Below are 27,521 nucleotides of genomic sequence, written 5' to 3'. Positions count from 1 at the left end.
TTGGGGAGATAACCTATGTTACTAAAATAATAAACTATCAGCCTAGTACAAATTTAATTGAAACCGAAAGAACTATGCCAAAATTGTCAGTGTCATCGCATTACCTGAGATAAGCAAGATCTGTATAGCTGAAAAAAGCATGGTGGCAGTTCAAACCGCCCCTTTTACAAGCAACAAACAACAAAACTACTGGTCTTGTGATACATTTATTTCAAAGAGCTTGTTTCATTCATGCAAAAAAAGAAAACCAAATAAAAGCAAACAGCCACAATAAAACATGATTACAAATTCAGTCGACCACGCTAAAAAAGCCTAGTACAGTGCAATGAACCTTGCAATATGAGCAAAAGTAGCATGGCTTAGTTCATTCTTGGATGCAGAACAATAAGTTTTAGCTGCTGTGAACTGCAAAAAAACATTTTTAAACAATGTTAACCTTGAAGACTGACCTACCATAGACCACTGCTAGCTTGAGACATAGCTTCCTATATAGGAGGAAAACCTGCATTACACCTGGAAAGTACCTCATCCATGTGCATTCGACTGTGGAGGATCAAACTCATTTTCTGAGCAAATGCTTTGGGGCATCGTTTGCACTTGTAAGCTTTTTCACCCGTGTGCGTTCGACTGTGGCTTGTCAGAGTGCTACTCTGAGCAAAGGCTTTGTGACATATCTCGCACTTAAAAGGTTTTTCTCCTGTGTGAGTTCGCACATGCTCAGTAAGGTGTGAAAGCCGAGCGAATGTTTTGGAGCACAGCTTACACCTGTGAGGTTTTTCACCCGTGTGTGTTCGATTGTGGCTGGTTAGACTGCTGTTCCGAGTAAAGGCTTTGGGGCATTGATTGCATTTGAAAGGTTTTTCACCTGCATGCATTCGATTGTGGATGGTCAAACTGCTATTATAAGCAAATGCCTTCAAACAGTGCTTGCACTTATAAGGCTTTTCACCTGTGTGTATTCGATTGTGCTCAATAAAGTGACACATCCGGGCAAATTCTTTGGGGCAAATCTTACACCAGTAATGTTTTTCATTCGAGTGCATTAGAGTGTGGACGATGAGACTGCTATTATGAGCAAATGCCTTCGAACATTGCTTGCACTTATAAGGTTTTTCACCTGTGTGTGTTCGGACATGCCCAGTGAGCTGTGCAAGTCGAGAAAATTCTTTAGGGCACATCTTACACTTGTAAGGATATTCACCTATGTGCATTCGATTGTGGATGATCAGACTGCTATTCCAAGCAAAGACTTTAGGGCATTTCTTACACTTATAAGGTTTCTTGCCTGTGTGCCTTCGACTGTGATCAGTAAGGTGTGCAAGCCGAGCAAAGGCTTTGGGACACTGCTCACATTTATAATGTTTTTTGCCTAAGTGTGTTTGAATGTGGTCAGTCAGAGTTGCTTTACCAGCAAATGATTTGGTACACAGATCACACTTGTAAGGTTTTTCCCCAGTGTGGGTTCGATTGTGAATAGTCAGACTGTTATTCCAAGCAAAGGCTTTGGGGCATTGCTTGCACTTATAAGGTTTATTGCCTGTATGTGTTCGAATGTGGTCAGTAAGGTGTGCAAGCCGAGCAAAGGCTTTGGGGCATTTCTGGCATTTATAAAGCTTTTTGCCCGTGTGTGTCTGAATGTGGTCATTCAAACTAATTTTTCCAGCAAATGCTTTGGGACACAGCTCACACTGGTAAGGTTTTTCGCCAGTGTGTGTTCGATTGTGAATGGTCAGACTGCTACTCCAAGCAAAAGCTTTGGCACATTGCTTGCACTTATAAGGTTTGTCGCCCGTGTGTATTCGAACGTGGTCGGAAAGGTGTGCAAGCCGAGCAAATGCTTTGGGGCACTGCTCACACTTGTAAGGTTTCTCACCTGTGAGAATTTGATTTTGGATAGTCGGGCTGCTACTCTGAATATGCAATTGAAAGTGGCACTGCAATTTTGATCTAGAGTCAAACAACATGTGACAGTGTTGGCACTTGAATTGTTCGCTACCATGAGAAACCAGGTGGGTAATGATTCCACACTGATCTGTGGTATCATAGGTGCAGAAACAGCATTTGAACAGGATGTCCTTGGTGGCTTTCAAAGGGCAGCTGGTGTTCCCCACAAGTGTGGCTCCATCACCTATAAAAGCAAAGACCTCACATGTATTAGGGCAGACATGAAAAACCCAACAAAAATCAGTAACATATCTTTCAAGTATACGTATTCCACAAACTATAGATATTTTCACCCTCCGTAGCATGAGCACTGCCATCTCGGAATCATGTGAATTGGGTGCCATTCGGTTGCTCCAACTCGTCACTCTACTCTCCCTCTGCACCTTGGCCGATGCGTTGTATTAGTATTTTTCGTTGCATTTCACCACATAATGGTCTTACTCCATAAAGTGTTGTCCGATACTTGTATTTATTAAATAATTGCAATACATCATTATCTGCACAACTTCTGCAGTTAGGGTGATAAGATAGGTCTAAGTCATTTTGGAGCAGCTCTTGGAGAAGTCGGAAGTCTATTTTGAAGCAGCAAAAAGAGCTTTCAGAGAATAAACACGCACTTCATTTTTATTCATATCACTGTAAATATGTTAAGATTCATATGTTGGCCTGTCTAACTAAAAGGCAATGTCTACTTTGGTTTCTCATGTTTAACCTTTTGTTAGGACTGGATGCCCAGTAGGAGCGAATCTCTCAAACAAGGAACTAGCTATTTAGTTGCATGTAGATGTACCAGGCATGGAAACAAGAAGGTTACTGATGAAGGACATCACAAACTGCAGTTCATCTTTATTTTAGAACAAAATTTCACTAAAATTATGTTAGAATACAATAATTTTGGGCACCTAAATTTATGTTTCCTCCAAGTTTTAGAGGTCTGTTGTGTTTTGCTTATTTTAGATTTGTCAGGATTAGAGAATTTGGAGATTTGTCAGGCAACACACAAAGGAGCCAATGCAGGTTATTTTGCTATGTCATAATAATGACTATGTAACTTCGTCTGAAAAAGTAGCCATTACTTTTTTAACTATTTTAGTAAGTGCTATTCAGCAGATGTTTTCACAACTGTGCCGTTTGAGTAATGTTGAATGAAATGACACTGATTGCCAATAAAGTTGACATAGAAGAAATTTCAGAGGAAATATGAATGTTAAAGCCCAAGAGGTCTGTCAGGGTTGATTTTATACCTAGTTTTATTGATAAGGGCTGCACTGAACTATTTGCTCCTCTATATTAAAGGACCCATGAAACGAATTTTGGGCTGGAGTAAATCAATTTATACTGGGATTTTACTAATAGCACATCGTTCAGTGGGCCAAAAGAACAAAAGGAAAAAGTCAGAAGCCTGACTTTCGCTATGAAAATTTGCAAAACATAGCGGACTATTTCGTACCTCCTTCCCTTCGTAAACTCTCCGCCTTTTCACTGTGATACATCCGCGGACCCCGCAGCGCGTTACCGGGCTACTAGCCACCATAACCGGGCCCCCGCAGCGCGTCACCAGGCCCAAGCGCACGTCACACGACACCGGACCTCACTTAATCCCTTTACCCCTAAGCTGACATTGCGGTGGAAGCTACGCGCTTGCCGGACCAATCAGCCGCCTCCCTTTCATCGCCTGACCTCATTCTCTGCGGGTCGGTATGCGCGAGAGAGCGTGATCCCGTGGAAAATGTGTGGCTGGCCCAACGAGCACGTAGCTTCCACAGCACTGTCAGCTTCGGGGTGAACGGGGTGGGGAAATCAACTAGTCGGAATTTTGAGCGACGGGCTAATCTTCTAGGGGGACAATGGCTGTGTCCGGCTACCCAAGCGAGATTCCGAGCAAGAGGGGTCTCCCCCCTTTCCGACTTCTTGAACTGTTTGGTACAATGCGCGATTTATGAGTTAAGGAGGAAAGCTAAACAGGAAAAAGTTGAAAAAGCGTTTCATGACTCCTTTAAAGCATGCTTTTAACCTTTTATTAAAAACAGGCGTTTCCATCATGGAAAAAGTCAGTTGCAGCACCTGCACATAAATCTGGTGACATGTCTAAGGTAGAGAACTATCAACGTGTCTTTGCTATGCCCTGCGCGGATAACAGTTTGATTATCCACATCCGAACCGCATTCGCAAACTTTTTACATTATTGTATCCGTATCCAATCTGCATCCGAATACTTTGTATTTGTATCCAAACCGCATCCGCAAAATGTGGAACCACATCCGACTCACAATCCAGGCATTCATTGTATATCATAACATCAAGCGTAAATGAAAAAAAAAAAAAAAAGATACAAATAGCACTTTTAAGTTGTTTGCTTATCTTTTTACAAAGAAATTTTTGGGTCACCATTCAAAGGCGATGTCATTTTATCATTATCAGTTTCATTGTATTTATATTAAAAGCGATCAGCTGTCCCGAGACACTTACCTCGAAGGAAAAATGATCTCAGTTATGTGATTGTCCTAGGAGTTCACGACACTCTGCCGGGAGAAAGTCTTCCGCCCTTTCCCTGCCAACGTACTAGCTTTCGAGACGATCGATGCCCTGCATTCTTTACTTTTTTTATAGATAGCATTTTTGACGAGATGGAACGCACTAACTGAAGCGATCTTCAGTGAGAATCAGATCTTTCTTAGGATCCCTATCGTTTTTTCGAAACACGTTTTGTGGAAATACGTTTCGTGGACAACTTTTCATGGACATACATTTCAAGGACACACGGTTCGTCGACGCTGTACGTTTTGTGGACACATGCCCCTGTGACGTTTTGTCGACAACGCATTTCTTCACTAAGCCGCTAAGAGCTAGCGCACGATTCACTACGGCGCGCTTAACCAAACCATGCCCCCTCCCCCCTGTAATCAAGGCGAGATGCAAATAGTTTGTTACGAAAATAGCAGGGTTGTGTGTGACAAAACGTCTCAGGTTTTTCGATGAACTGCCCGGTGGCATTCAGTTGATGAACTGAATGCCACCAGGCAATAATTTAGATCCGGATCCGCGGATATCCGCATCCGCACTCCCTGACATCCGCATCCGATCCGCAGCTTGCCAAAATTTGTCCAATTTTTATCCGCATCTGCCAATTTACTGCGGATATCCGCAGATAATCCACGAATATGTAGGGCTTTAGTTATGTGCTTTTTCAAAAGTTTTCGAGATAGTTATACATGCCAGTTTTTCTTTTTACTTGAGTCGTAAATTAGCCACTGTTGAGCATGGATCTATAAAGGGTCAATCTGTAGAAACGGAGTTGTTTTCTACTGGATTACACAGTACAGATAGTTATTATGCGGGGAAAAGTTGATATTGTTTATTTTGATTTGTCCAAAGACTTCAACAAGGTAAATCATACAATGATATTGTATAAGCTCTCATATGATGCATCTTCAACACTTTTAGAGTGGTTTAGTAGCTGGCTCTGTTCAGATAAGATCATGCACGTAAGTTCAAACATATTTTTTGTTTTTGTTCATTTTTTTTTATATGGTACTCCTCAACATGTGTATGGAACGTAATCAGAAAAGATTTTGCAAAAAACATAATACTTAAAGAAACAAAAATATTAGTAAGCCAGAACAGCATATTAGATTTGTAAAGTTTTTGTTTATGACATGTTTCGTGACACCTACACTGCAAACCACAAATATCAGAAATCTAAAATATTTTCCACTTATAATAAATCATAGGAACTATTGAGGGAAATATGTACAGCATTGTGGAGGTCGTATATTTCACATCAAATTGTGTAAACATTAGTTTTTTGACATTTTGACACTAGATTTCAGAGCTGCCATCTACAAAACTTGAATAGCTACAACATTAAAATACATGTCATATTCTTAATAAAACATTCTTTCGAATGATATATGAATTATTGCTTTATCTCAAAGCTTGACATTTTTTATGTCACTCCAAATTACAAAGTTAAATTTCAAGAGACAATTAAAAAAAACATTTTCGATTTTACCGAAATTTATAGTGATAGTTTTCCACCATAATCTTGAGTTTAATATTGAAAAAGATGGTGCATTATTTTGTTTCCTTCAAAGTTACAACGCTGCGAAGTGCATCTTCCATGCCAGCATTTTAGCCCAATGCCACAGATGATCCTTTGATTCCGTGCATTTCATGACTAAATATATTTTTTGTGGGGCACGTGGGTATCGGGCTCAAGTTCCAGCATCATAATAATTAAAACAATACCCACATTCCTCATACTTTTTATTAATTTAACCAAAAAGCACGTTTTGGCCTTTAAAATTACAAGTTCTTTGAGTTTTAGCTGAACTTTTTCCATAGAAGCGGGGCAAAAACATGTAATGCTACTACATTTTTTTTATAGAAAGTAGTAAAAAAGTAAGCACAGTGGTGCAAATTGTATGCAAATATCTGCACCTATATTCGCAATGAAGTGGGAATGTTTGAGCCACCAAGCATGTTACACTGCTATTCATGACGGCTGTAGGTCTGACTGACCAAGGTAAACCTGCAACCTCATTGGCAGACTTTCAGCAAGATGTCCGTTAAGATTAAAAAAAGCAAAGGCTGTTTGCACTATTTATCCACGGGGCGCAATGTCGTCGGGGCCGAGATGCGCTCCGATAGCGAACCGAAACTTAAAAACACGTTGAATTTGTGCGGGTTTTCAGAAAGCCGTAAAATGCTTCGCGTGCCTTCTATCGTTCTGCAATACGTTGATTTAGTGTTTTTCGATGATGCTATGCAATTTCTAATTGAAACCATGCCCTTAAACACAATATTAAAAAAGATAATTACGCAAAAATAATTAACAATCTAATTATTCTGCGCTTTAATAATTTTCCTAAACAGGCCCCTGGCCCAGGACCAAAACGACACAAGCCGCTTTTTGTTCCGACGCATAGCTTTCGCAATATCGAATTTGTTCACCTTTCGTGAAACACCCTATATATATATATATATATATATATATATATATATATATATATATATATATATATATATATATATATATATATATATATATATACTGTAAACGACTTAATTTTCACGAATTGGGCCAAAGCAGAAAATTTTAAATTATTCGCGGGTTCTAATTTTCGCGAATCGAGTGTAGATTCCGTAGCGTTTTTTATGAATTGTAAGCGATTCGCAAAATTCGCGAAAATTAGGTTTCCGCGAAAATTTAGTCGTTTACAGTATATATATATATATATATATATAGTGCTAGCAGCCCTTACCTTCACTAAACAGAGGGACTGCAAGCTGCTGTGTCCTGGCAACTTCATTTCCAAGGTCCTTTTTGCCACACTGCAGTGCAGCACTGGCAGAGCCTGGAATTAAGTTTCACATGTATACAGTTTGGTACACTAGCAAAGCCCTCTGTCAAAACAGCAGGTAAGAAAAGAGTGGGCATGGAAAGACAAATGACTTCCAAAGTAATGAAGACTGTAATGCCAAGCACTGCTTGTATTCACAGGACACCATGAATACAAACAGTCCGTTTTTCGATACATGAGAGGCGTTAATATAAGCAGTATCGCCCAATACTTAGACCTTGCTACTGACTCTACAAGCCTCCAGCATTTCCCAGGTGGTGCCACCCCTTCTTTCATGCTAGTGCCATCTCTCGCCATTCATTTGAACCATTTTGGGCAATTCGAGGGCATACACATTCAGGCGGCACGTAGGTCTCCAACATTTGTACAAGGTCTTTGAAAAACCGCAACGCTAAATGCAACTCGCAAGTTCCGGAAATCTAACCAGGTGTGTCTGAATATCATTAAAATAAGAGCAGGTTTCAGGCAACCGGTTTCGGAACTCCGATACAGTTGACGTGATCAATCCGCAGCATGATGGCTGCCAGTAATCGGTCTTCGCTTCCATGACAAAGAGTGATTTTGCTCAAAAAGAGAAGCTCAAGAGGCTTGAAATACAAGTGAAATTAACTGCAACAATGTACTTTGGAAGCATAATGTAAACCAGAGGTCTCAAGCTCATTCGAATATGAAAGCCAAATAGCCCCCCCCCCCCCCCCCCCCCCCCCCAATAAGATTGATGGTCAACAATGTAGGGCCGAGGCGAAGAAGAAGAGAGCACATGTTTTGGAGAAAAAGATGCAGCAATGATTTTTCCCATAGCAAAGCATTTGAGTGGTTCTGAGACACACCAGAGATTTCCTAAATAAAAGAACTCATGCTCTCTGCTTTTCTCTTCTTTTTTGTGAACTTTTAGGTTTGCTTTTGACATCTTCAGCTTCCACTCGCTCATGACTGTTGGGCCTGTACCAGATATTTTAAGCTGATTTAAAATGGCACTACCCCACCAATGTGCTGGCATTTTTAATCAGTTTGGCAGTTTCTCCTGCTGCGTGGGAGCTTGTGCGGCCGAGGAGCCATCCTCGAGCAAAGAGCTCACGTTCATAGCCTCTACTTCGTTCCAGTTTAAATGCGAGTGAAGAGGAAGCTGCACGCATGTTGCCTTGAACGACATGTGCATGGCAGAAATGTTCAAACTGAAAAGCTAACACTTGTAACTTTTAATACGCTCGCGCTCCAGGTGAAGCATAGTATAGTAGTGGGATTGTCGGACAGGAGATTAACTTGAAAAACAGCTGGAAAGTAAAAATGAAAATGACACAATGGTCAATGAAAAAAAAGAGTACTGCACATATGTGAGCACATAAGAGCAGAGCCACGTTTTCGACAAAAATTATTCAACGACGTAAGACCATTGTGACGCATGCAGCGCTCAAGGCATGGGAACGGGGGCCTGCAGTCAGGAGATGCTTGCAGGCAACCTACCAGCAAGTCGTGAGCCGCATGTGACCTGCGGACCGCGTGTTTGAGACCAATGATGTAAATGAATGCTGGGGAAGCTCACATTTAGAAAAAAAAAACTAATTAACACCTTTAGCAACCAGAGAGCCTACTTATATGCTTATAAATGTACTTTTAACCTCCCACGCAACAACTGCCACAAAAAATGCCTGTCGACGGCAAAAAAGACGCATCACAATGTAAGCAAAAAATTTACCTAAGACCCACAAGTAGGGAATGTAAGTCGCAAGCGAGCTTGAATAAAGGCAACATGTTCAAAATCTCAAGTACAAAATAAAAGGCCGCGACTATTTCAACGTCTACCATCAAAATAATTTTACCGTTATTTTGACATCCGTGACGGCACTTTCTGAAAAAGTGAAAAACATTTTTCAAAAAATTTTGATGTTTCCCATGAAAATATTGACTTTACTGTTTCGACGTCTCCTGTCAAACTTGCCACCACAAAGTGACCAGAGTTTTGGCTCGGGAGCTTCGCACTAAAAGTGATCGAAAGTGGCGATTAAAAAATTTTCGCCTTGCTTGCAGTCGGCGTTGCACATTTTTCCGACAAGCGTCACGCAATCAACTGCAGTTTCCATAACCCGATTTTCTTCAGTGACCGAGAATCTAAGAAAATTTCAGAATACAACTCGGCTATCAGGCCGCATGTGACATTTGCTCGGTAGTTCTGCTAAATGCCACGGAATGCACAATTTATTTCACGTTATTTATAACAGATGGAAGGTGTCGTGTCTTGATGGGGCAACAGGCACAGTAGACCGAAGGACCATGGCCCGAGGTTTATTCCATGGAGCGTGGAACTAGAACAAACCTCTCGTGCTATCAAAACTGACATGACGATAAAGAAGAAGAGCGAAGGAACTAAAGCGCCGCCACTATAGTCCCAGTAGCGCGCGCTTGGCGGTAACAACATAACACTCCTCCCCCTTTAATTACGTAGCAGCACCAACGGCAGTATTATACGAAAGTTAGGAGCGAGCTTGGTATCTGTCAGGCGGACGCCGTTCTCTCAATGGGTAGCGTCCTTAAGAAGTAGATCGGCCTGTAGGAGGTAGAGGATCCCGTTGCGCGATGGTGTGAGGCTGCTGTGGCCCAGAGTCTTGTACCGTGGTCGGGACACTTGGCTTGCCTGGTGAAAAGACCAGGAACCCCTCAGAGTCGTCGGTGTCCGAAGGTACCGGCGTTGCCGTTGGCCGTGTTTGGCTCAAAAGTCGATCGAGGTGCCGACCCCAGATGAACTTGCCTCGAGGCGTGGTAACCTGGACTTGGTAGGATACTGGACCAGTCTTCTTGAGGACAATACCACGTAGCCACCTCGGCGAACTCCTGTAATTTCGCACTAGGACATTGTCCTCAGGGCAGATTTCTTCTCTGCTTGTCCTCCGTTGCTTACTTTGTATAAATTGCTTGTGCATCACTTTCCCCTCTACCGTAGGCTTGATTACATCCAACTTGGAATGAAATCTTTTGCCCATCAACAAGTTTGCTGGCGTCTCTCCTATTGTTGAATGTGGAGTACTCCGGTACGTCAGAAAAGTGTTGCAATGCTTCTTCCAGAGACTCACCAGCGGATGACTTCCGTAGTGCAGACTTCAGTGTCTGCACAAACCGTTCTGCCAGGCCGTTTGTGCTCGGGTGGTATGGGGTGCTCACGACGTGTCTGACCCCGTTGTTCCTCATGAACACCTTGAATTCCTCGGACACCAGCTGCGGCCCGTTGTCTGAAACGATTGTTTCCGGAATTCCGAACCTGCAGAAAAGTTCACGTAGGCACGTAGGCACAGTGCGCTCGGTCATAGTGCTCAGCATGGTGAACACCTCTGGCCACTTTGAGTGCGCGTCCACCACGACTAGGAACATGGTTCCGCGGAACGGGCCTGCAAAGTCCAGGTGTAGTCGTCTCCACGGAGCCGTCGGCCATGCCCAGGGGTGAAGAGGCGCTTTGCATGGATCATTACGCTGTTGCTGGCATGCTTGGCAGCTTCGTACCTTTCTTTCAAGGTCTGAGTCAATTGATGGCCACCAAACATAGCTGCGAGCCAGCTCCTTACTTCGCACGATGCCGAGATGGCCTTGATGCAGTTTGTCGAGCACGGGCTCCTGCAGCTGGGACGGAACAACAACCCTCATGCCGTACATTAGGCACCCTTGATGAACACTCATCTGCAAGCGTCTGTCAAAGAACGGTCTGAGTTGTTGTTCTTGCACGTGCGTCGGCCAACCCATGCATGTGTATTCAAGTACTTGACAAAGTAACGGGTCGCGCCAAGTAGCTCGTGCAATCTCCTTAGAGGACACCGGCATTGACTCTAGGCGCAGTGCATAGAAGGACTCTTCGCCCTTGCAACTATCGTCTTTCCCACTTTCGAGAGGGAACCTTGAGCAAAAATCGGCCTCTGCATTGTCACTGGATCTCTTGTACACCAACGAGTACTTGTACGCTGACAAGGTAACAGCCCAGCGCTGCAAACGTGCTGCCGCAATAGGCAGAATGCCTGTCTTTGGGCCCAAAATAGTCTGCAGCGGTTTGTGATCCGTGACGAGAGGAGAGTGAAAACTCGGCCGTAGATGTATAAGTGGAACTTTTTGATCCCAAAAATAATGGCTAGTGCCTCCTTTTCAAGTTGGCTGTACTTCTTTTCAGCTTCGGTCAGTGTGCATGATGCATACGCCACAGGACGAGTGCTTCCATCTTCAGTCACATGAGACAGAACAGTGCCTATGCAATACTGGGATGCGTCGGACGCAACTTGCAATGGCTTACTTGGGTCGTAGTGTGCCAGAATCGATGGTGTTGCTAGCACTGTCTTGATTTCCTAGAACGCTGCTTGACACGCTTTGTCCCAACACCAGCGCCGGTCTTGACGCAGTAGCCTGTAGAGCGGGCTCGCCAGGGTGGATAGTCGTGGAACAAACTTCCCGTAGTAATTTACCATACCCAGGAATGACTGGAGCTGCTGCTTGCTTGAGGGTGCAGCAACCTTCAGCAGAGCCTCGATCTTCTCTGGCGTCGTGCTGACACCTGCAGCACTGATCACGCGGCCCAGATAACGCAGCTCCTTTTGGAAAAACGCACATTTTTCCTTCTTCACATGAACTCCACGCTCCGACAACCGCTTTAGGACTGCTACCAAATTGGCCAAATGCTCTTCCGGCGTCCTGCCGGTGATGAGGACGTCATCCAAGTAGCAACTCACGCCTTTCAGATCTCTCAGCCTTGTGTCCATGATTCTCTGAAAAATGGCTGGTGCCGAGGAGACTCCGAACGGTAACCTGTTTACGGCAAACAGTCCTTATTTGTGTATTTAAAGTTAGGTACTTGCTCGACGTTTCAGCCACCACCACCTGGTGATAATTCCTGGCCTCCTGAAAGCACTGTGAACAAGTCGTCGACTCTCGGGAGCGGATACTGGTCAGTGTCAAGGCAAAAATTCACGGTGGTCTTGTAGTCGCCGCGCAACCTTATTCCACCGTCCTTCTTCACTACTGGCACAACCGGCGTCGCATAAGCACTCGTTGTGACTGGTGTTATGACGCCCATGTCTTGCATCTTCTTTAGTTCAGCCTCGACAGCAGGCTGTAGGGCAAACGGCACGTTTCTTGCCTTGAGGAATTTTGGTACGTGACCTTCTTTTAGCGTCAGCTCCGCCTTTTCTTCAGCAATAGTTCCCAGGTCTTTATTGAACAGATTTTGGTACTTGTCCAGAAGCACACTAAGCTTTGTGCGTTGTTCGGAAAGCGCCAAAACATCTGACCTGGCAATGCTGTTGATCCCGAAGATCCGGTTCCAATCCAATCGGATCGCTTGCAGCCACTGCCGGCCGGGCAGAGGTGGTCCCTTTTCTCTTGTGATGTAGAGGGGAAGCTCGGTCCTCTGCTGTTTGTACTGCACGTCGACGTGAGCAACCCCGACGGGCTGAACGATGTCTTCCTTGAACGCGCGCAGCTTGAGCGTCGTCGGCATGATCTTTGTTGAAGGAGATATCTGACGAAACTGTTGCAGTGACATGACAGAAACAGTTGCTCCTGTGTCCAGTTCCATTTCCAAGGCAACTTCCTGCACGTTTATTGTGAGTTTTATTGGTTCCATACCAGACGTAGTCATTTCCTTCATGCCAACTGGGTCTTGGACAGGAACCAGTTTTTTCATCGCCTTACGTGGTGTCCACTTCGATTTCTTTTCTTTGTCAGCATGACACACTCTTTGGACATGCCCCTTCTTGTTACACTTGAAACAGATATCCGCAATGTGCGGGCATACCCGGCTTCCATGTTTCACTGAGCCACAGCGATAGCAGTCTCGCTGCGTCACGTTCGCCTCCGCGACGGCCTTCACCTTGTGTACGTCCGAAACTCTAGGTTCTGACGCATGTGTTTCAGCGACGTTCTTTTTTGCTGCTTCCATGGCTAGCGCTTTTTCGACGGCTCTCTGGAAAGTTAGCTTGTTGTCCTCTGAGAACAACACACGCTGAATGTCTTCTCTGCGTAAACCGCAGACGAAACGGTCCCTCGAGGACTGGTCAAGTGCGGCTTCGAAGTTGCAGGTTTGCGCCAATTTGCATAATTCTGCAACAAAGGCTGCTACAGATTCATTCTTGAGCTGCATTCTTCTGTGAAACTTTGCGCGCTCGCTGATTACCAATGGCTTCGGTGCCAGGTGATCCCCCAAAAGCTTCTTTAGCTCATCAAACGTTCTTCTTGCTGGCAACTCCGGTGCGGTCAATGACTTCAGAAGACTGTACGTTTTCGGGCCTATGAGACTCAAAAATGCGTGTACCTTGTCGTCCTCGGCGATTCGGTTGACCAGGAGAAACGACGTGAGTCGTTCCTCATACGACGGCCAGTCGCTCATCGATTCGTCGAAGGGCTCGATGTGTCCCAGTCGGCCGAAGACTTGCGGCACTTGACCCATCGCTGCCGGATCCCTTGTTGCCATGTCGGCTTCCGCGTAGCAGTTCAGCGAAGCCTCCTCATCGCCAAGTTGTCGTGTCTTGACGGGGCAACAGACACAGTAGACCGGAGGACCATGGCCCGAGGTTTATTCCATGGAGCGTGGAACTAGAACGAACCTCTCGTGCTATCAAAACTGACACGACGATAAAGAAGAAGAGCGAAGGAACTAAAGCGTTGCCACTATAGTCCTAGTAGCGCGCGCTTGGCAGTAACTGCACAACAGAGGGAGTGCTGAATCTCTTAAAAAATCAAGTCGTGAAGATTGCAGTCGATTGCACGACACTTGGTGTCGGAGAACGCGTGTTGAACCGCGACGCACACTCAGTGATGCGATTAGCCTAAGCCATTTTGGAGCACCTTTCGGAGCAGCCAAAACAATGTTTTGGAGCAGCAAAAGTGGCCTTTGAAGCAGCCAAAACAGTGTTTTGGAGTAGCAAAAGTAACTTTTGAAGCAGCTAAAACAGTGTTTCGGAGCAGCAAAACTGGCTTTTGGAGCAGATATTCTTAGAAAAATAAAAATATGTTTGTTTCAAGTGCTGGACAAATGAAGGACACTTTGCTCGCGGCAATAAACAAATTATAGTCATGTTAGACCACCTGGGAGTCTTTCAACATGTAACTGAAATGCCCATGACATGACACCTTTTGCAATGCTTCAGTTAAATGATATGTATATATGTACCCGCAAGGTAAATAAGAATCAACCTCAACATATTAAAACTTATTTGAAAATGACCAGCTTAGCAGTAAATAGCACAGCATTAGGTTGGCTAGTTCTATAATAAATGGAAGCAGTCTCCAACTGATGAAACACATAATTACAGCAGTGCCATAGGCATAGACTTCGGGGGGGGGAGGGGGGCATTGGGGCTCGTGCCCCCTGGTGAGATCCTGGGGGAACAGAGCCCCCCCCCCCCCCCCCCCAGGCCCGGGCCATGATCGTTACCGAGACGCTGTTTACGTGCCATTTAACGAGCTTCTAGTAGTGGCATGTAAACAAAATAACGCCCATGTTGCCTTTATTGACAAAATACATGGGAAATGGAATCCCAGCGTGCTTTCGTTAGCTTCAATCTCCAGTTCTGGCGAAAAGGTAACGCACAGCACCCCCCCCCCCCCCCCCTGCCCAGCGAACTTCTCAGCCTGCCCCCCCCCCCCTCGGGAAAATGGAAAGTCTAAGCCGCTGTGCAGTGCAATGCGAAACTATCGTGCAAGCGGAGACGGCTGTTCGATCTAGACCACGCCACTTCGCTCCGTCGCCAACTGGTTCCCTAAATTGTATGCCAAATGTAACTGTCCAGCATATGACAAAAAACAGTCCAGCAGCACAAGCTTGCCAGGCCGGCAGGCAAGGTACAAGCTAAACACACAGAAGAAAAAAAACACAAAAAACTGAGCTCATAGGTGCAAGACATCCGAGTCAGGGTGAAAAAGTTCTTGGAGCGCTTTGTGCAACGACTAAACTCGAGACAAACAAGTGCACTGTGCAGGTTCAGCGTGCAGACATTGCCTTGTTTCCTTTAGCTCACTTCTCTTCACCAACTTTCTTTCGCGGCAGATTTTTCACGTACCAGGGTCCCTCTCGAAAGAAAGCCTACCGAGAGAAACCTAGGTAATCAATACTTCGACACAGCAGTCTTTGAGCTAGAGAGATTTTTGTAGTAGCGTATTAAACAAGAACTGGAATGTTGATGAACATGCGGCGGTCCTTACATTTCATTTTAAAAAGCACCATATCTGCAGCGACGTCAGGACGGCAACACCCGACGTCGCGCAAGCACGGTGACTGGGAGGGACCAAATATAGTTTTCCCACGGCCGTGGCTTTCAGGAGCGAGTGCTTCAACTCACAAAGTAACTCCCGCCGCGCAAACATGTGGTTTCGTTTCACGGCGTGGCGGCATGGCTGGTACCCAGCCAGCACGCTAGAGTCACTAATAAGCTTCGCTTTCAGAGTATCGCATTCCTTTTCTTTGGCATTTTGCCGACAATACAGTTGCTCTATTCAACAATATTCTGGTTCGCCGCGGCATCATTGGACAGTGGCAGTCACGTGAGTCGCTATCATCATCATCGCGTTTTCTCAACGCCACCATCTTGGGTCCAGCGGTCCTCTGTCTGTTGCAGTTTACCGTTTACTGCACGCGCACGCTGAAGTCCGTCGCTCAGCACGCTCGTTTTCCGTGTTAAATCAAGGTACGAACTACATGACCTTGATTCGCTGTCACAGCTGCGACTGCGGCAGCTGGCGCAGGTGACGACTACAGCTCGGCTTGGCTCGGCTAGAGTTGCTCCTCAATCTGCGCGTGAACCCAAGATGGCGGCACCTGACACGCTTCAGACGCATAGTTTTGGAGTTTCATTACTCTGAAAGCATAGCTTTATTTAGCAACTTTAGGCTCGGCTGGAGTCACTCCTCAATCTGCACGTGGACCCAAGATGGCGGCGCCTGATGCGCTTCAGACGCGTAGTTTTGGAGTTTCATTACTCTGAAAGCGTAGCTTTATTTAGCAACTTTAGGCTCGGCTGGAGTCACTCCTCAATCTGCGTGTGGACCCAAGATGGCGGCACCTGACACGCTTCAGACGCGTAGTTTTGGAGTTTCATTACTCTGAAAGCGTAGCTTTATTTAGCAACTTTAGGCTCGGCTAGAGTCACTCCTCAATCTGCGTGTGGACCCAAGATGGCGGCGCCTGACGCGCTTCAGACACGTAGTTTCGGAGTTATAGTACCCCGAAAGCGTAGCTTTATTTAGTAACTCTACAGCACGCTAGCGTCGGAGCGTCCGCAAATGCCCACGTCTATCGTTAAATTTTTTTTAAAAAGATGCGAGACAATGCAAGAGACGGCGGAAAAAACCATGCGAGACCAGATGAACGATTGATGCAGGGTACTTTGTGTCGGGCAGCCACTTGCGTCACCTAGCTTACGCGTGCTCAATCACGGTACTCAGTTCAGTTTCGGTTTTGAAAGGAGACCAAACTTGGTCCTTTGGCGCAGGTTTGGCGCAGATTACCCATGTTAGAGAGTTTTAGAATAGCTAAAGACCCTTGCGTCAGCACTACGTACAACGCATGCAAGCTGTCGACGTAACGTAACGGAGCGCGTTGAACACGCACTTTTAGTATAGCGGAAGGCGAACACATACGTAAATACTTGCAGCGCCATCTAGATGTGCTCCTGCAAACTGCTTCAAACGATCCAAGGCGGATATTAGGTCAAGACAATCCAACACCGCGAATCTCCTCGCTTTGCTACGAAGCGCGTGAATCTCTCTCCAGTTGCCTGTTGTGAACGTGTTTTGTCTTCCTTTTTAGGACTGTGCGACCAGCAGTTCGATCTATGGTTCACTCCAGTGTGTTGTGGGATCCCTACTATCTTATGTTGGCCTCGTCATTTGCTTGGAAATATGCAAGGAATAGGTCACACCGCTCGCGTATAGATCGCATGGTAAACACCTTTCTGGGTTTGACGGCCCTGCCAACGTTCTTGGCTATCGACACCCAACTTTGTGGGCGCTCGAAAGGGTTCGTCGCGTTGATTTCTTTGAGGAGGTTGTGGGGTCGCCTGTCAAAACCGCCCGATCAGGCCGAGTTCCACTCGCTCCGAGGAAGTCACACGGGGAAGCGCTATCGTTGGGAAAATGTTTAATCTGTACTTAAGTTCAGAGTCCGATGAAGAGGAGGGCCAAGGCTGTCTAGTGGTCCGGGTCTTCTGTTGGAGGCCTTGCTCGGCACCGGCTCTTTCATCTGTCTCCAGCTCCGAACTCCGCATGTCCTCGCCCGCCACGAGCCTCGCCCTTTTTCCCTTCTTTCTCTTTCTTCCACAAGGTTGAGGTCATCTTCAATGGTGAAGCGAACCTATACAACGTGCATAGCGCTTCCACTGGTTTGCCTAACCGCCGCCATTTTTCAAACTAAAGTAGTCTCGCGCCTGCCCGTGCGCGACGAGAGCTGGCACGCAGGGGACCGCTATGTACGCCCGCAAAAATCAACAGCGAGCGTATGTACGCATATCTCGCTGCAGTATGTACGTATGGCTCATGCACAGTGTGGAGGACGCAGCGTAATGCTAACGTAGGGGGCTTGCGTTTGCTCCTATACGTAATACTAAAACTCTCTATTATGGCAAATTGTAGCAGGGTTAGCCCCTTGGCACAATTTGGCACAATTGGCACAGCAATCGCATTACTGCACACTGCAACGTGATTATGCTTTGCTCGGTGCCTCGGAAGCTTTGTTCATCAGCGCCAGTCAAAAGACATCAAGGAGGCCACGCTCGTATTCGCAACACTTCCTTCAATATCCCCCGATCGTTCAGTAGCCGTCCAAGACTAGTCATGCACTAGCAATAATAAAACCTAAACGATACGACGAGCCCACAAACCAGACACAGAGCGAGACCAGCAAGACTTTGCAACTGTCCCGAGACGCGCCCGCAGAGATCTGGGGTTGGAGGTACAAAAATCTTTCAAAACTCTGAGCTAGGGTGACCAGACGTCCCATTTTGCCCGGGACAATCCCGTTTTTGAGGTGCGTTTTTGCCGTCCCGTCTTTTTGTCCAAATAAAAAAAGTCATGTCCCGTTTTATCAGGAGTGCATAGTTTCGAAATGGGCACCAAGCGAGTTGAAGCAAACCGAAACTATGCTTTCTCGTTACAAGTATATTTTACAAAAATAACCGTAGGTACTTTAAACTATGAGTTAAGCTATACGCACGAGCCCGTGCACCTTGACCGGAAATAGTTACAAGTTTCAGTTTGCCATAAAGAAAAAAAAAGAAGCAGCATAGCTTAGGAAAGGTGCCTACTTCATTCGCAGCGGACCCAGGTTCGATCCACAGAGAGTGCTTAGTTTTTTCGTTTTTTTTAGTAGATTTTTTTAGTGCATTTGGCGACATTTTTATTTCTTTTCTTACAATCAGCACTAAAAAAAAAAGACGAATGTTGTTGACGCAACTTTGCTGAACTAAATGTTATGGGACTCCTTCTCCGGACGCTTGGGTTAACTTGGGTTGCCGGCTGGACGGCGCAAGGCGGCGTGTACGGTGGGGCCAAGTGGGTTAATAGTTTCGTGATGAAATGAGCAGCCGCATACTGTCGCCGAGAAGCGTCGGGAACGTAGGCGGGGGATATTTACCCAGAGAGTAAAATTTAGTGTAATTTGGTGACGTTTTGAAATAACAGCGGCTATTGCATTAAATCTTTTTCCCAATCTCAATCTTTACTACAGCCCCCCCCGGGCTGGGATGTCCCGTTTTGTACCTTGAGGAAGACGGTCACCCTACTGAGCGGTGTGGTGTAAACAGTTACATTCATTACGTGCAGACAAAAGATGAAGGGATATTCAGCTCGCATTAGTTGTGAGTTCAAAATTTTACCAAAGATTGCCTGCTGAAACGACTTCAGAAAGCACAGCGTTGCTGTCGGGCAACGTCACTCACCCGCCGAATGTGACATTTCTAGTGCCGAGTAGGACACCGCAACACGCAACACGCCGAGTAGACACGCAACAAAAAGATGTGTGACTTCGGCAATGCAACACCGAGAACAAACAAAATAAGATCTAAACAGCCACCACTGACATTGACGGGAGACGTCGGAATGATAAAGCCATCATTTTGACAAGGGACGAAAAAGATAATTTTAACACTATTTTTGTTTTACGGAAGTGATGTCGTAGACGTCAAAGTAATTTTAAAGTTATTCTGAAGGTGAACGTCAAAATAGTCACTGCCTCAAAAAAAAAAAAGAACAGAGAAAATATAGCGAGGGTGCAGGCAAGCTGGTGAATATTAACCATGTTTAATTAACCCGAGACTGGAGTAGAAAGGAAAACATCAAAAAAGAAAAAAAGTCATGCTCTCTGCCTCTTTTTTTTTTTTCTTGTGAACTTTTAGGTTTGCTTGTGACATCTTCCCCTTCAACTTGCTTACGACTGTTGGGCCCGTACCAGATGTTACAAGCTGATTTAAAATGGCACTGCCTCACCAATGTGCTGGCCTTTATTTTATCAGCGCTGTCTGAGAGGTGTACATCTAACAACTTTTATCAGCTGTCTCTATCATGATAAAGAAATGCACAGCACTATCACCTGTCCACTGAGGCAGGCACAAAAGATTGGCGGAAAAAGGATGCGTATCATAATCGAGAGGTCAAAAAAAGTTAAACTGGACGTGTAGTGTTTGTACAGACAGCATAAAGTCCGTCTGCCAGGATAGGGCAACACTGGTTTACACTGTAGATGAGCAATTTTTCCAATGCAGTACGACTGCTAACCTGGGGTCGTTAACGTGCTCACGCAGTAGTGATACACGACCGCATGCCGGTACAATGCTCATCCAGATCGAAACGGGCAGGTGTGGGGCTCGAACCCAGGATCCCTGGGTTCTGCAGTGCGAGCTTTTGTTCGCCTTTTCGCTCGAGTAAGAGAGAGGTACGAAACCATACGTCTCACCCACCAAAGGCACCACCGATTTTTTTTTTAGAGCGCAGCTCTTAGGGGCCCGTTCCCGGCTTGAGCGGCGTCGGCGTTGGCGTCGACGTAACCAAGGTCATCTCAAGGTCACGTGACCCCTCCCAAGGTCATCTCAAGGTCACGTGACCCCCCACGTGACCCCCTGAAGGTCACGTGACCTTGGGGGTCACGTGGGGGGTCACGTGACCCCAAAGGTCACGACCCCTCCCAAGGTCATCTCAAGGTCACGCGACCCTTTGAAGGTCACGTGACCCCTCAGAGGTCATGTGACCCCTACGAGGTCACGTGACCCCCGAGGTCACGTGAAGGTCATCTCAAGGTCACGTGACCCCCATGTGACCTCAGGGGGTCACGTGACCTGGGGGGTCACGTGACCTGGGGGTCACCTTGTGACCCCCTTGTGACACCCATGCGACCCCCATGTGACACCCAAGGTCACGTGACCCCCATGTCACGCCTCCCCGAGGTCACGTGATCCCCCTCCCCGAAGTCACGTGACACCCCCCCCCCCCCCCCCCGAGGTCACGTGACCCCCCCCCCCCCCGGAGCATATTAAAGAATGAGGGAAGGAGGAGAAGGAGGAGGGGTCTACCCTCTCCTCAGTACCCTTCACTCCTCTTCCTCAAGAGCTGCGCTCCAATTCGGCGTTACAGGGATTTGTAAACGGCTTTCACTTTTTTTTGTTTGTTTTTTCTGGAGACAGGTGGCAACTTTACATTTCTGCAACATCATCAGGCATTAAATCGAGATTGCTTTTGAAGACGCTGCCAACAAACGAGCCGAAGGCACATTACAGGCACCATACTATTGTTCCCTGTTTTAGAATGTGCCCTTCTAGAGCAAGCGCTCATTCCTTAAAAGCATGTTTCAAAGCCGCGGTTTCGTGCTGAAGCCCTGGCTGCCCTGTAAGCTCGAGGGTGAACCAAATAAGCCCGACATGAAAAGCGAAGCTGACAGGCAACTTGTTCACACACGGTCAGCCCTTCATTGCTTTGATCTGTTAGAGACGAAGCTGAACCAATTGACAGCAGAAGAATGTACACACTGCCATCTAGTTGTGTCGGAAAACAGTGGGGGAACTTCGCACCCCTACCCAAAAAAAAAAAGCCCGACGGGGGCGGGGGGGACACCCCTATGAAACAGAGAGGCACAGGTGCAGAAGTAAAGAACCCCTAAATGCAAAAATCCGAGCACATTTACGCCGTTCCAGCAACAGCAGCCCTGCGCTAGTATGACTACAATCATTGTGGCGTCGTTATTTCTGCATATCCTCCCGAGCTCGATACTGAGGATTTTCAAAACGTCTTCTCTCCTCGCTCATGATCCCACTCCCGTTTCCGATATAACACTGTGTACGAGTTTTTTGGCACACCGCAAATGGCAGCCGCATCGTCCGAATCCGCCATAAACTTTCCGAGGTCTAGACATACGGCGCGCAAGTGCGTCCGCTTGGATGGTCGCCGTAGCCAACGCTCCTAGGGGTGTTGTCCGCAGCCACTGTCAAAGGGAGAGGACGTCCCTTGTGAGTGCCTGGCCTCGGGCACGCACTCGTTGCTTTTCGGAGCGTGCTCTGGCTGCACATGCATGCTCGAGGCACAGGGAGTTATCGCAAAGGACGACATTTCACGGACCCTTTCGAAGACCCCACCGAGCAAAAGTTGGCAGTCACCATTTCTCGGGCACACGGCATTGCGACTGGATCCGAGTCCTCGTCGAACGTCGATGAGGTACTCACTCTCAATTCAAGCTGTGCCGAGTTTGTGCCAGACGCTGGCGTCTGGCACAAACTCGGCACAGCCCAGCACGTGCCCAGACAACGGCAGACTCAGTGTACTGGCTCTTCAGGCCATCTGTGGGCCGTTCAGTCTCGTTCACCCCACCACAGCAGGCAGCTACACGTTTTCACCGACTCTCAAGGGGCGGTGCAGGAATGTACCCGTCCGACTGGCCAGCACGGGACAGTTTGGGAGCTCCGACTCCTTTGTAAGGCACTCCGCTTCCACGGAGACCAAATAACACTGACCCGGACATCTGGCAACGCAGACATACCGAATAATGAGAAGGTGAACGCAGCCGCGAGGCATTTATTGCGTACCTTCGAACTCTTGCAAGGCTGCCACCGCCCTCCGAGCCCAACCCACCTTATATTCCTGCAGACCCCTTAAAACGCAGGGATGCCACACGTCTCGCCGCCTTTCTCCCTTCAAAGGAATATCCCCTCCCGTCTGGTTACACCAGGTGGGAACTGATGTGCCTCCACAAGTTCCAGACACAAACAGCCTCAGGAGTGTATGGCCAGATTTCACCGCCCTACTTTCCCGGGCAATGTGGGCCCCAGCCCACTCTGCCCCCAGTGCAGAGTGACGGCGACGTGCCCTCGCGTAATCTGGGAGTGCCACTCCACACGCGCAACTGCACACATTAAATTCGCTCCCACTGAGCCACCGGCCTATGAGTTGCGGATACGATTTGTCTCTTGCAATCGTGCGGGCAGCGAGCGCGTACATATAACTCTATCCCTCTCTATGTCTTTTGTCCTTTCTGTCCATCTCGCTCTCCCCACACTACAGTCTAATGGCGAATTCGCGTAATTCTTTCTGCACGCTCTCAAGCGCTCTTTCCAGAGCGCGTGAAATCGGGTGGTGGAAAGAGAGTGATGTGGCCTGGTCGGCTGGTTCATTCTGAGGGCGCCTCTCCCCCCTCTCAGAGCACTCTCTATATACTCTGTCTGTAGCCGTCGGAGTGCGGAGTGGTGCAGGCGTTACGTGGGACTTGGATGGGGATCACATGGTTTTGTTGACGATGGCCGGCAGTGGTCTGTGGTAGTGTGCGGGGTCTGGCATGACGGTGATTGATGTGTGGTCCCACAAAGTGCTGTGCATTCGACGGTGCGAGGATTACAACGAACGGGACAACATTTCTTTGTGACCGTAACAGGAAAAGTCGACGTGTGAAGTATTCCCAGTGCTTTTACGAGATCATAAATCTCGCGGCGGTGATTCCGCTAAGACTAACCGACGAAGAAACAGCTCGCAGAGCTCGCCACTGTTTTACCGGGTTTTGTGGTCGCTTCAAGAAATTTTTAAGTTTGGTAAAAGTGCGTACAAAGGTTTGTGTTGTACCATAAAGGGAAAGCCGAATCTAATGCACAGTCATTTGTGTCACATGGCGAGATGCGTTATATCCTGCTTGCACAATATTTCGCCGTGAGAAAAATATGGTTTATTAACCATTTTATATTTGCCTGCTCTGCTGTACGCATGATCGCTATAGCAGCGTGTTCCCTGTCGAAAACGCGATGAGTTGACAACTCTTTCCAAGCATTGGCTTTCATTCTCTTCTGCAAAAATCAATTCGCATACTGCTGTTTTTTGTTGTTTTACATGCCGATGCGTAAAACAATTTATGTCACATCCACTATTTCATCACGTTACGAGCGTGAGTTTTCGTAGACCGCGTCTCCCCCTCCACTAAGGCCTCCGCAACGAAGAAGCCGCTACTGCGCCTGCGCGCCGCTAGCCTCGATTGAAGAAACCCGGATCTCGTAGCGGGTTGTGGAGTGTGTTGTGGGACGGCGAAAACCATCTACGAAAACTTCCCAATTTTGCTCAATCGTCCACCGTACGCTGTAAAATCTTTTTTTTTTTTTTCTAATGCATTATTAAATTATTAGGAAGTTTTACTTCCATTACCGGTCTGAGAATCTCGGGGCGCTCTGAAGCCAGCAGTTGTGATCGGCTGAAAAGAATCCCAAGTAGCTCTGGCGGCGAGGAGGGGGCGCTCTGCTGAATCAAGGTCAGAAGAGAGGCGAACACCCGAATTCACCATCAGATGAGTGTAGCCAAGCGAGACGGCGTATCATTTCATTCTTTCCCCGGTGAAGTTGCCCTCTCACAGCTGTCACCGTAAGATCACACGCGCCCCTGGCTTCTCGCGGTGTACGAGGCAACTGGGAAAACGAGACGTGTTGCTACCGGGAGCTCGAGCCGCGATTTCGAAACACACTGGCATCAGCGCACCCGGTAACCAGCGATTGCCAGCGGTGGCACAGGCGTTGGATAGCGCTACGCTACATGCTTCCGTAGTCGCACGCTGAAACGAAGTTCGCATGAAACAGCGTGCACCCTTTCAATTTAGAAGCGCCTAAATGTAGGCCGACAATAATCAAAAAACAAAACTGGCGTTTACCTTCACGGCTCATTACACGGCGTTTATTCGACTGCTCAGCGGCTGCAGCGGCCTCCCCTGGGCTGCTGCTGGCGTGGTTGAACGCAGTCGGCACGAAGTCGGGGTGGTCCTTGGGGTCCGAGGAGCGCCCCGGAGTAGTGAAACTCGTACGAAGCTCGAGCAGCTCAAGTGCGCGTTGCTCTTTTCACAAATTTGTCCACTGTGGAATACACCTTTGGTAAGTGGCAAATTAATCGCAAACCACGTGATCAAAGCCCTTGTGTCAATAAAAATACACTGTGGAACTAAACTCATGATATATTATTACTACAATCTAAAATATATTTACAATCAACTCATTTTAAAAGAGTGAAAGTTTTTTCAATAATTATATGAACTCGTAAAAGCGTCCCTTCACCTGTTTTTATGTTTCGGTTTTTTAGTTGTTTTTAAAGATGGCGGCCCCCATAATATTCTGTTCATTGGCTTGTCTCGTTCGCTTGCATTGCGCCTTCGCTTCATTGGGAGGTGCGCACCACCGAAAGCCAAAAAACGGCGGAGCCAGGTGTGCACCAGTGGACAACAATCACAGGTAAGTTATTCGAACAAGAGTTAATTGAAGCAAACGACTGTTTATTTTCGCTCGACATAGTACAATTGTAGAAGAGTAGTAAGTTGGGCGAGTTGGCGAGTTGTACTATTGTACAACTCAATTGTACTACAATTGTACTATGTCGAGTCGCTCGACATAGTACAATTGTAGAAGAGTAGTAAGTTGGGCGAGCGCGCCTGTCTGTGTTCTGTGTTCCTTCCTCGTTTGTCCTCGTCTCTTTGTGCGCGATTTTAACCATGTTCATAGTACAATTGATACGAAAAAGTTACAAACAGCACGTATCAGCGAACAGACACGGTAGTGCAAACAGTTTGGATGTTAGACTTCAAACTGTACGTAAAAAAAGGTGAACTGCCGATCAATCAACATAGTCTAAGCACGTAAATTTGAAGTCGCGCTAAAGGTAGATTCGAAGTAACGGCATTTCAAGTCAAAATAGTAAACGAAAAGTATCGCAAGAACACGGTAGGAGGAAGACATGGACAGGAAAAGGGCGCCGCTAACAACTGACTTTTTAATATCTAGAAAAGCAGAAAAACGAAGTTCTGAGTAATATCTAGGAAAAGAGAAGGACGAAGTTCGCTACAAATCGGCACCCTACAGTTTTTAATAATAATAATAATTGGGCTCTAAAGAGCCGCGACACCGCGGAAAGCCGACAGCCCGTACCATGGGTGTCATTCCGATTTGAAGATGTCCACATTTCGTTGGGGTGGGTCAGCAGCGGGGCAACCTTTCGACGCATCTGGAGCCGCTGCATCGACTGCTTCGTGACGGTCAGCAGTGGGCCTGGAAGAAGGAGCAGGACTTGGCCTTTCAGCACAGCAAGGAGCTGGTCGTTAAGGCTCCAGTGCTGGTGCACTTCGACCCGGCCAAGCCTGTAGTCCTCACCGTGGATGCATCGCCGTATGGGGTAGGAGCCGTCCTGTCGCACCGGGGTCAGGATGGTCAGGAACGCCCTGTGGCGTTTGCTTCTCGTCGGCTTCATGCGGCGGAGCAACGCTACAGCCAGCTCGACAAAGAAGGCTTGGCCCTCATCTTCGGGGTCCAGCGCTTCCACCAGTACCTGTGGGGCCGGCAGTTCGAGGCAGTCACGGACCACAAGCCGCTGCTGGGGCTGCTGGGACCTGACAAGGCGGTCCCAGTGCAAGCCTCGCCTCGTGTGGTACGCTGGGCCTTGACGCTGGCAGCCTACAGGTACAAGCTGGTCTACCGCCCTGGGAAGGACCTGGGACCTGCCGACGCCCTGAGCCGCCTGCCCCTGCCGGAGGTGCCTGCTGCCGTTCCAGAGCCAGCTGACGTTTTCCTGCTGGAGCGGGCCTACCCGGGGGTGCTCACCAGGACTGCGGTGGCGCAGGCGACCAGCCGGGACCCGGTCCTGTCTCAAGTGGTCAAGGCGGTTTCCCGAGGGGAGGAGCTGCGTCACCAGGCATACAGCCACAAGACCGCCGAGCTGAGCTTGGAGCAAGGCTGCCTCCTGTGGGGTTCCAGGGTGGTGATTCCACAAAGTCTGCGGGCCAAGGTGCTGCAGCTGCTGCACGCGGGGCATCCTGGCATTGAAAAGACCAAGATGGTGGCACGGTCGCACGTTTGGTGGCCTGGCTTGGACCAGGACATCGTGCACCAGGTGCAAGGCTGCCAGGTCTGCCAGGAGAACCAGCGAGCCTCGCGCCACGTGGAAATCACCCCCTGGCCGTTCCCACAGAGGCCGTGGTCCCGCTTGCATGTGGACTATGCGGGACCCTTCAAGGGCCACTACTTCCTGGTGGTAGTGGACGCCTTCTCCAAGTGGGTGGAGGCACTGCCAGTCACCAGTCCCTCGGCAAGCGCGACCATTGCGGCTCTGCGGCAGGTCTTCGCGGCGCAGGGATTGCCGGACATTATCGTGTCTGATAATGGTCCCGCTTTCGCCAGCGCCGAGTACCTGGACTGGCTGCAGAGGAATGGAATCCGCCGGATGCTGGTTCCGCCGTACCACCCCGCTTCCAATGGTGCGGCCGAGCGAGTGGTCCAGACCATCAAGGACAAGCTCAAGAGGAGCCAGCCCGGGGATTTCCGGACCCAGGTGGCCCGGGTACTGTTTCAGTACCGGACCACACCGCATGAGGTCACTGGCCGTGCCCCCTGCGAGCTTCTGCTGGGCCGGATGGTCAAGACCCCCCTGGACGTCTTGCATCCAGACTTCCGGTCCACGGCGCTCCTGAAGCAGCTGAAGCAGAAGCTGGCTGCTGACCGAGGGTGCCGTCCCGGGCCTTTGCCGGAGCCGGGAGCGTCGGTGTACGCCAGGAACTTCCGTCCTGGCCCACCCTGGTCTGCCGGGCGTGTGGTTTCACCAGCGAGTGCCTCATCGCTGCTCGTCCGCATGCCCGACGGGACCACCTGGCACCGGCACGCCGACCATGTCAGGCCTCGCCTCGGGACCTGGCTTCCACCCTCGGCCGTCGCTTCTGAGGACCAGCCTGCAGGGGGCCCAACACCACTCGTCGTGGCCAGCCGAGCACCA

The 27,521-nt window shown here is 47.9% G+C and overlaps 2 protein-coding genes across 2 annotated transcripts in view; one reads left to right on the top strand and one right to left on the bottom strand.

Annotated features, from left to right (window-relative positions):
- LOC115331295 (zinc finger protein OZF) lies at positions 1-24,676 on the bottom strand. Its single transcript, XM_040210043.3, has 3 exons — positions 24,427-24,676; positions 7,209-7,301; positions 1-2,128 (listed from the first exon to the last, which is right to left on the bottom strand). The coding sequence occupies exons 1-3, from the start codon at positions 24,437-24,439 to the stop codon at positions 486-488; spliced, it is 1,749 nt and encodes a 582-aa protein (XP_040065977.1). The 5' UTR covers positions 24,440-24,676; the 3' UTR covers positions 1-485.
- Positions 24,677-24,846: 170 nt separating this feature from the next.
- The window catches only part of LOC8036689, a 29,379-nt gene continuing 26,704 nt past the window's right edge, over positions 24,847-27,521 (top strand). Inside the window, exon 1 of the mRNA XM_040210042.3 lies at positions 24,847-24,997. The gene's annotated coding sequence lies outside the window, so the exon portion shown is untranslated. The remainder of the gene's footprint in view (positions 24,998-27,521) is intronic.

The sequence above is a fragment of the Ixodes scapularis genome, unplaced genomic scaffold (assembly GCF_016920785.2).
Source record: "Ixodes scapularis isolate PalLabHiFi unplaced genomic scaffold, ASM1692078v2 PGA_scaffold8__174_contigs__length_109621045, whole genome shotgun sequence".
In the NCBI taxonomy this organism is placed as follows: Eukaryota; Metazoa; Arthropoda; class Arachnida; order Ixodida; family Ixodidae; genus Ixodes; species Ixodes scapularis.
The sequence above is the reverse complement of the archived record's forward strand: the minus strand, read 5'-3'. Positions and strand labels throughout refer to the sequence as shown.

Bases quoted from the DNA above. Each gene is read 5' to 3' on its own strand.
- LOC115331295 (XM_040210043.3), bottom strand. The intron at 2,129-7,208 runs GTAAGGGCTGCT...TTGCTTTTATAG, and splicing joins AGTCCCTCTGTTTAGTGAAG to GTGATGGAGCCACACTTGTG.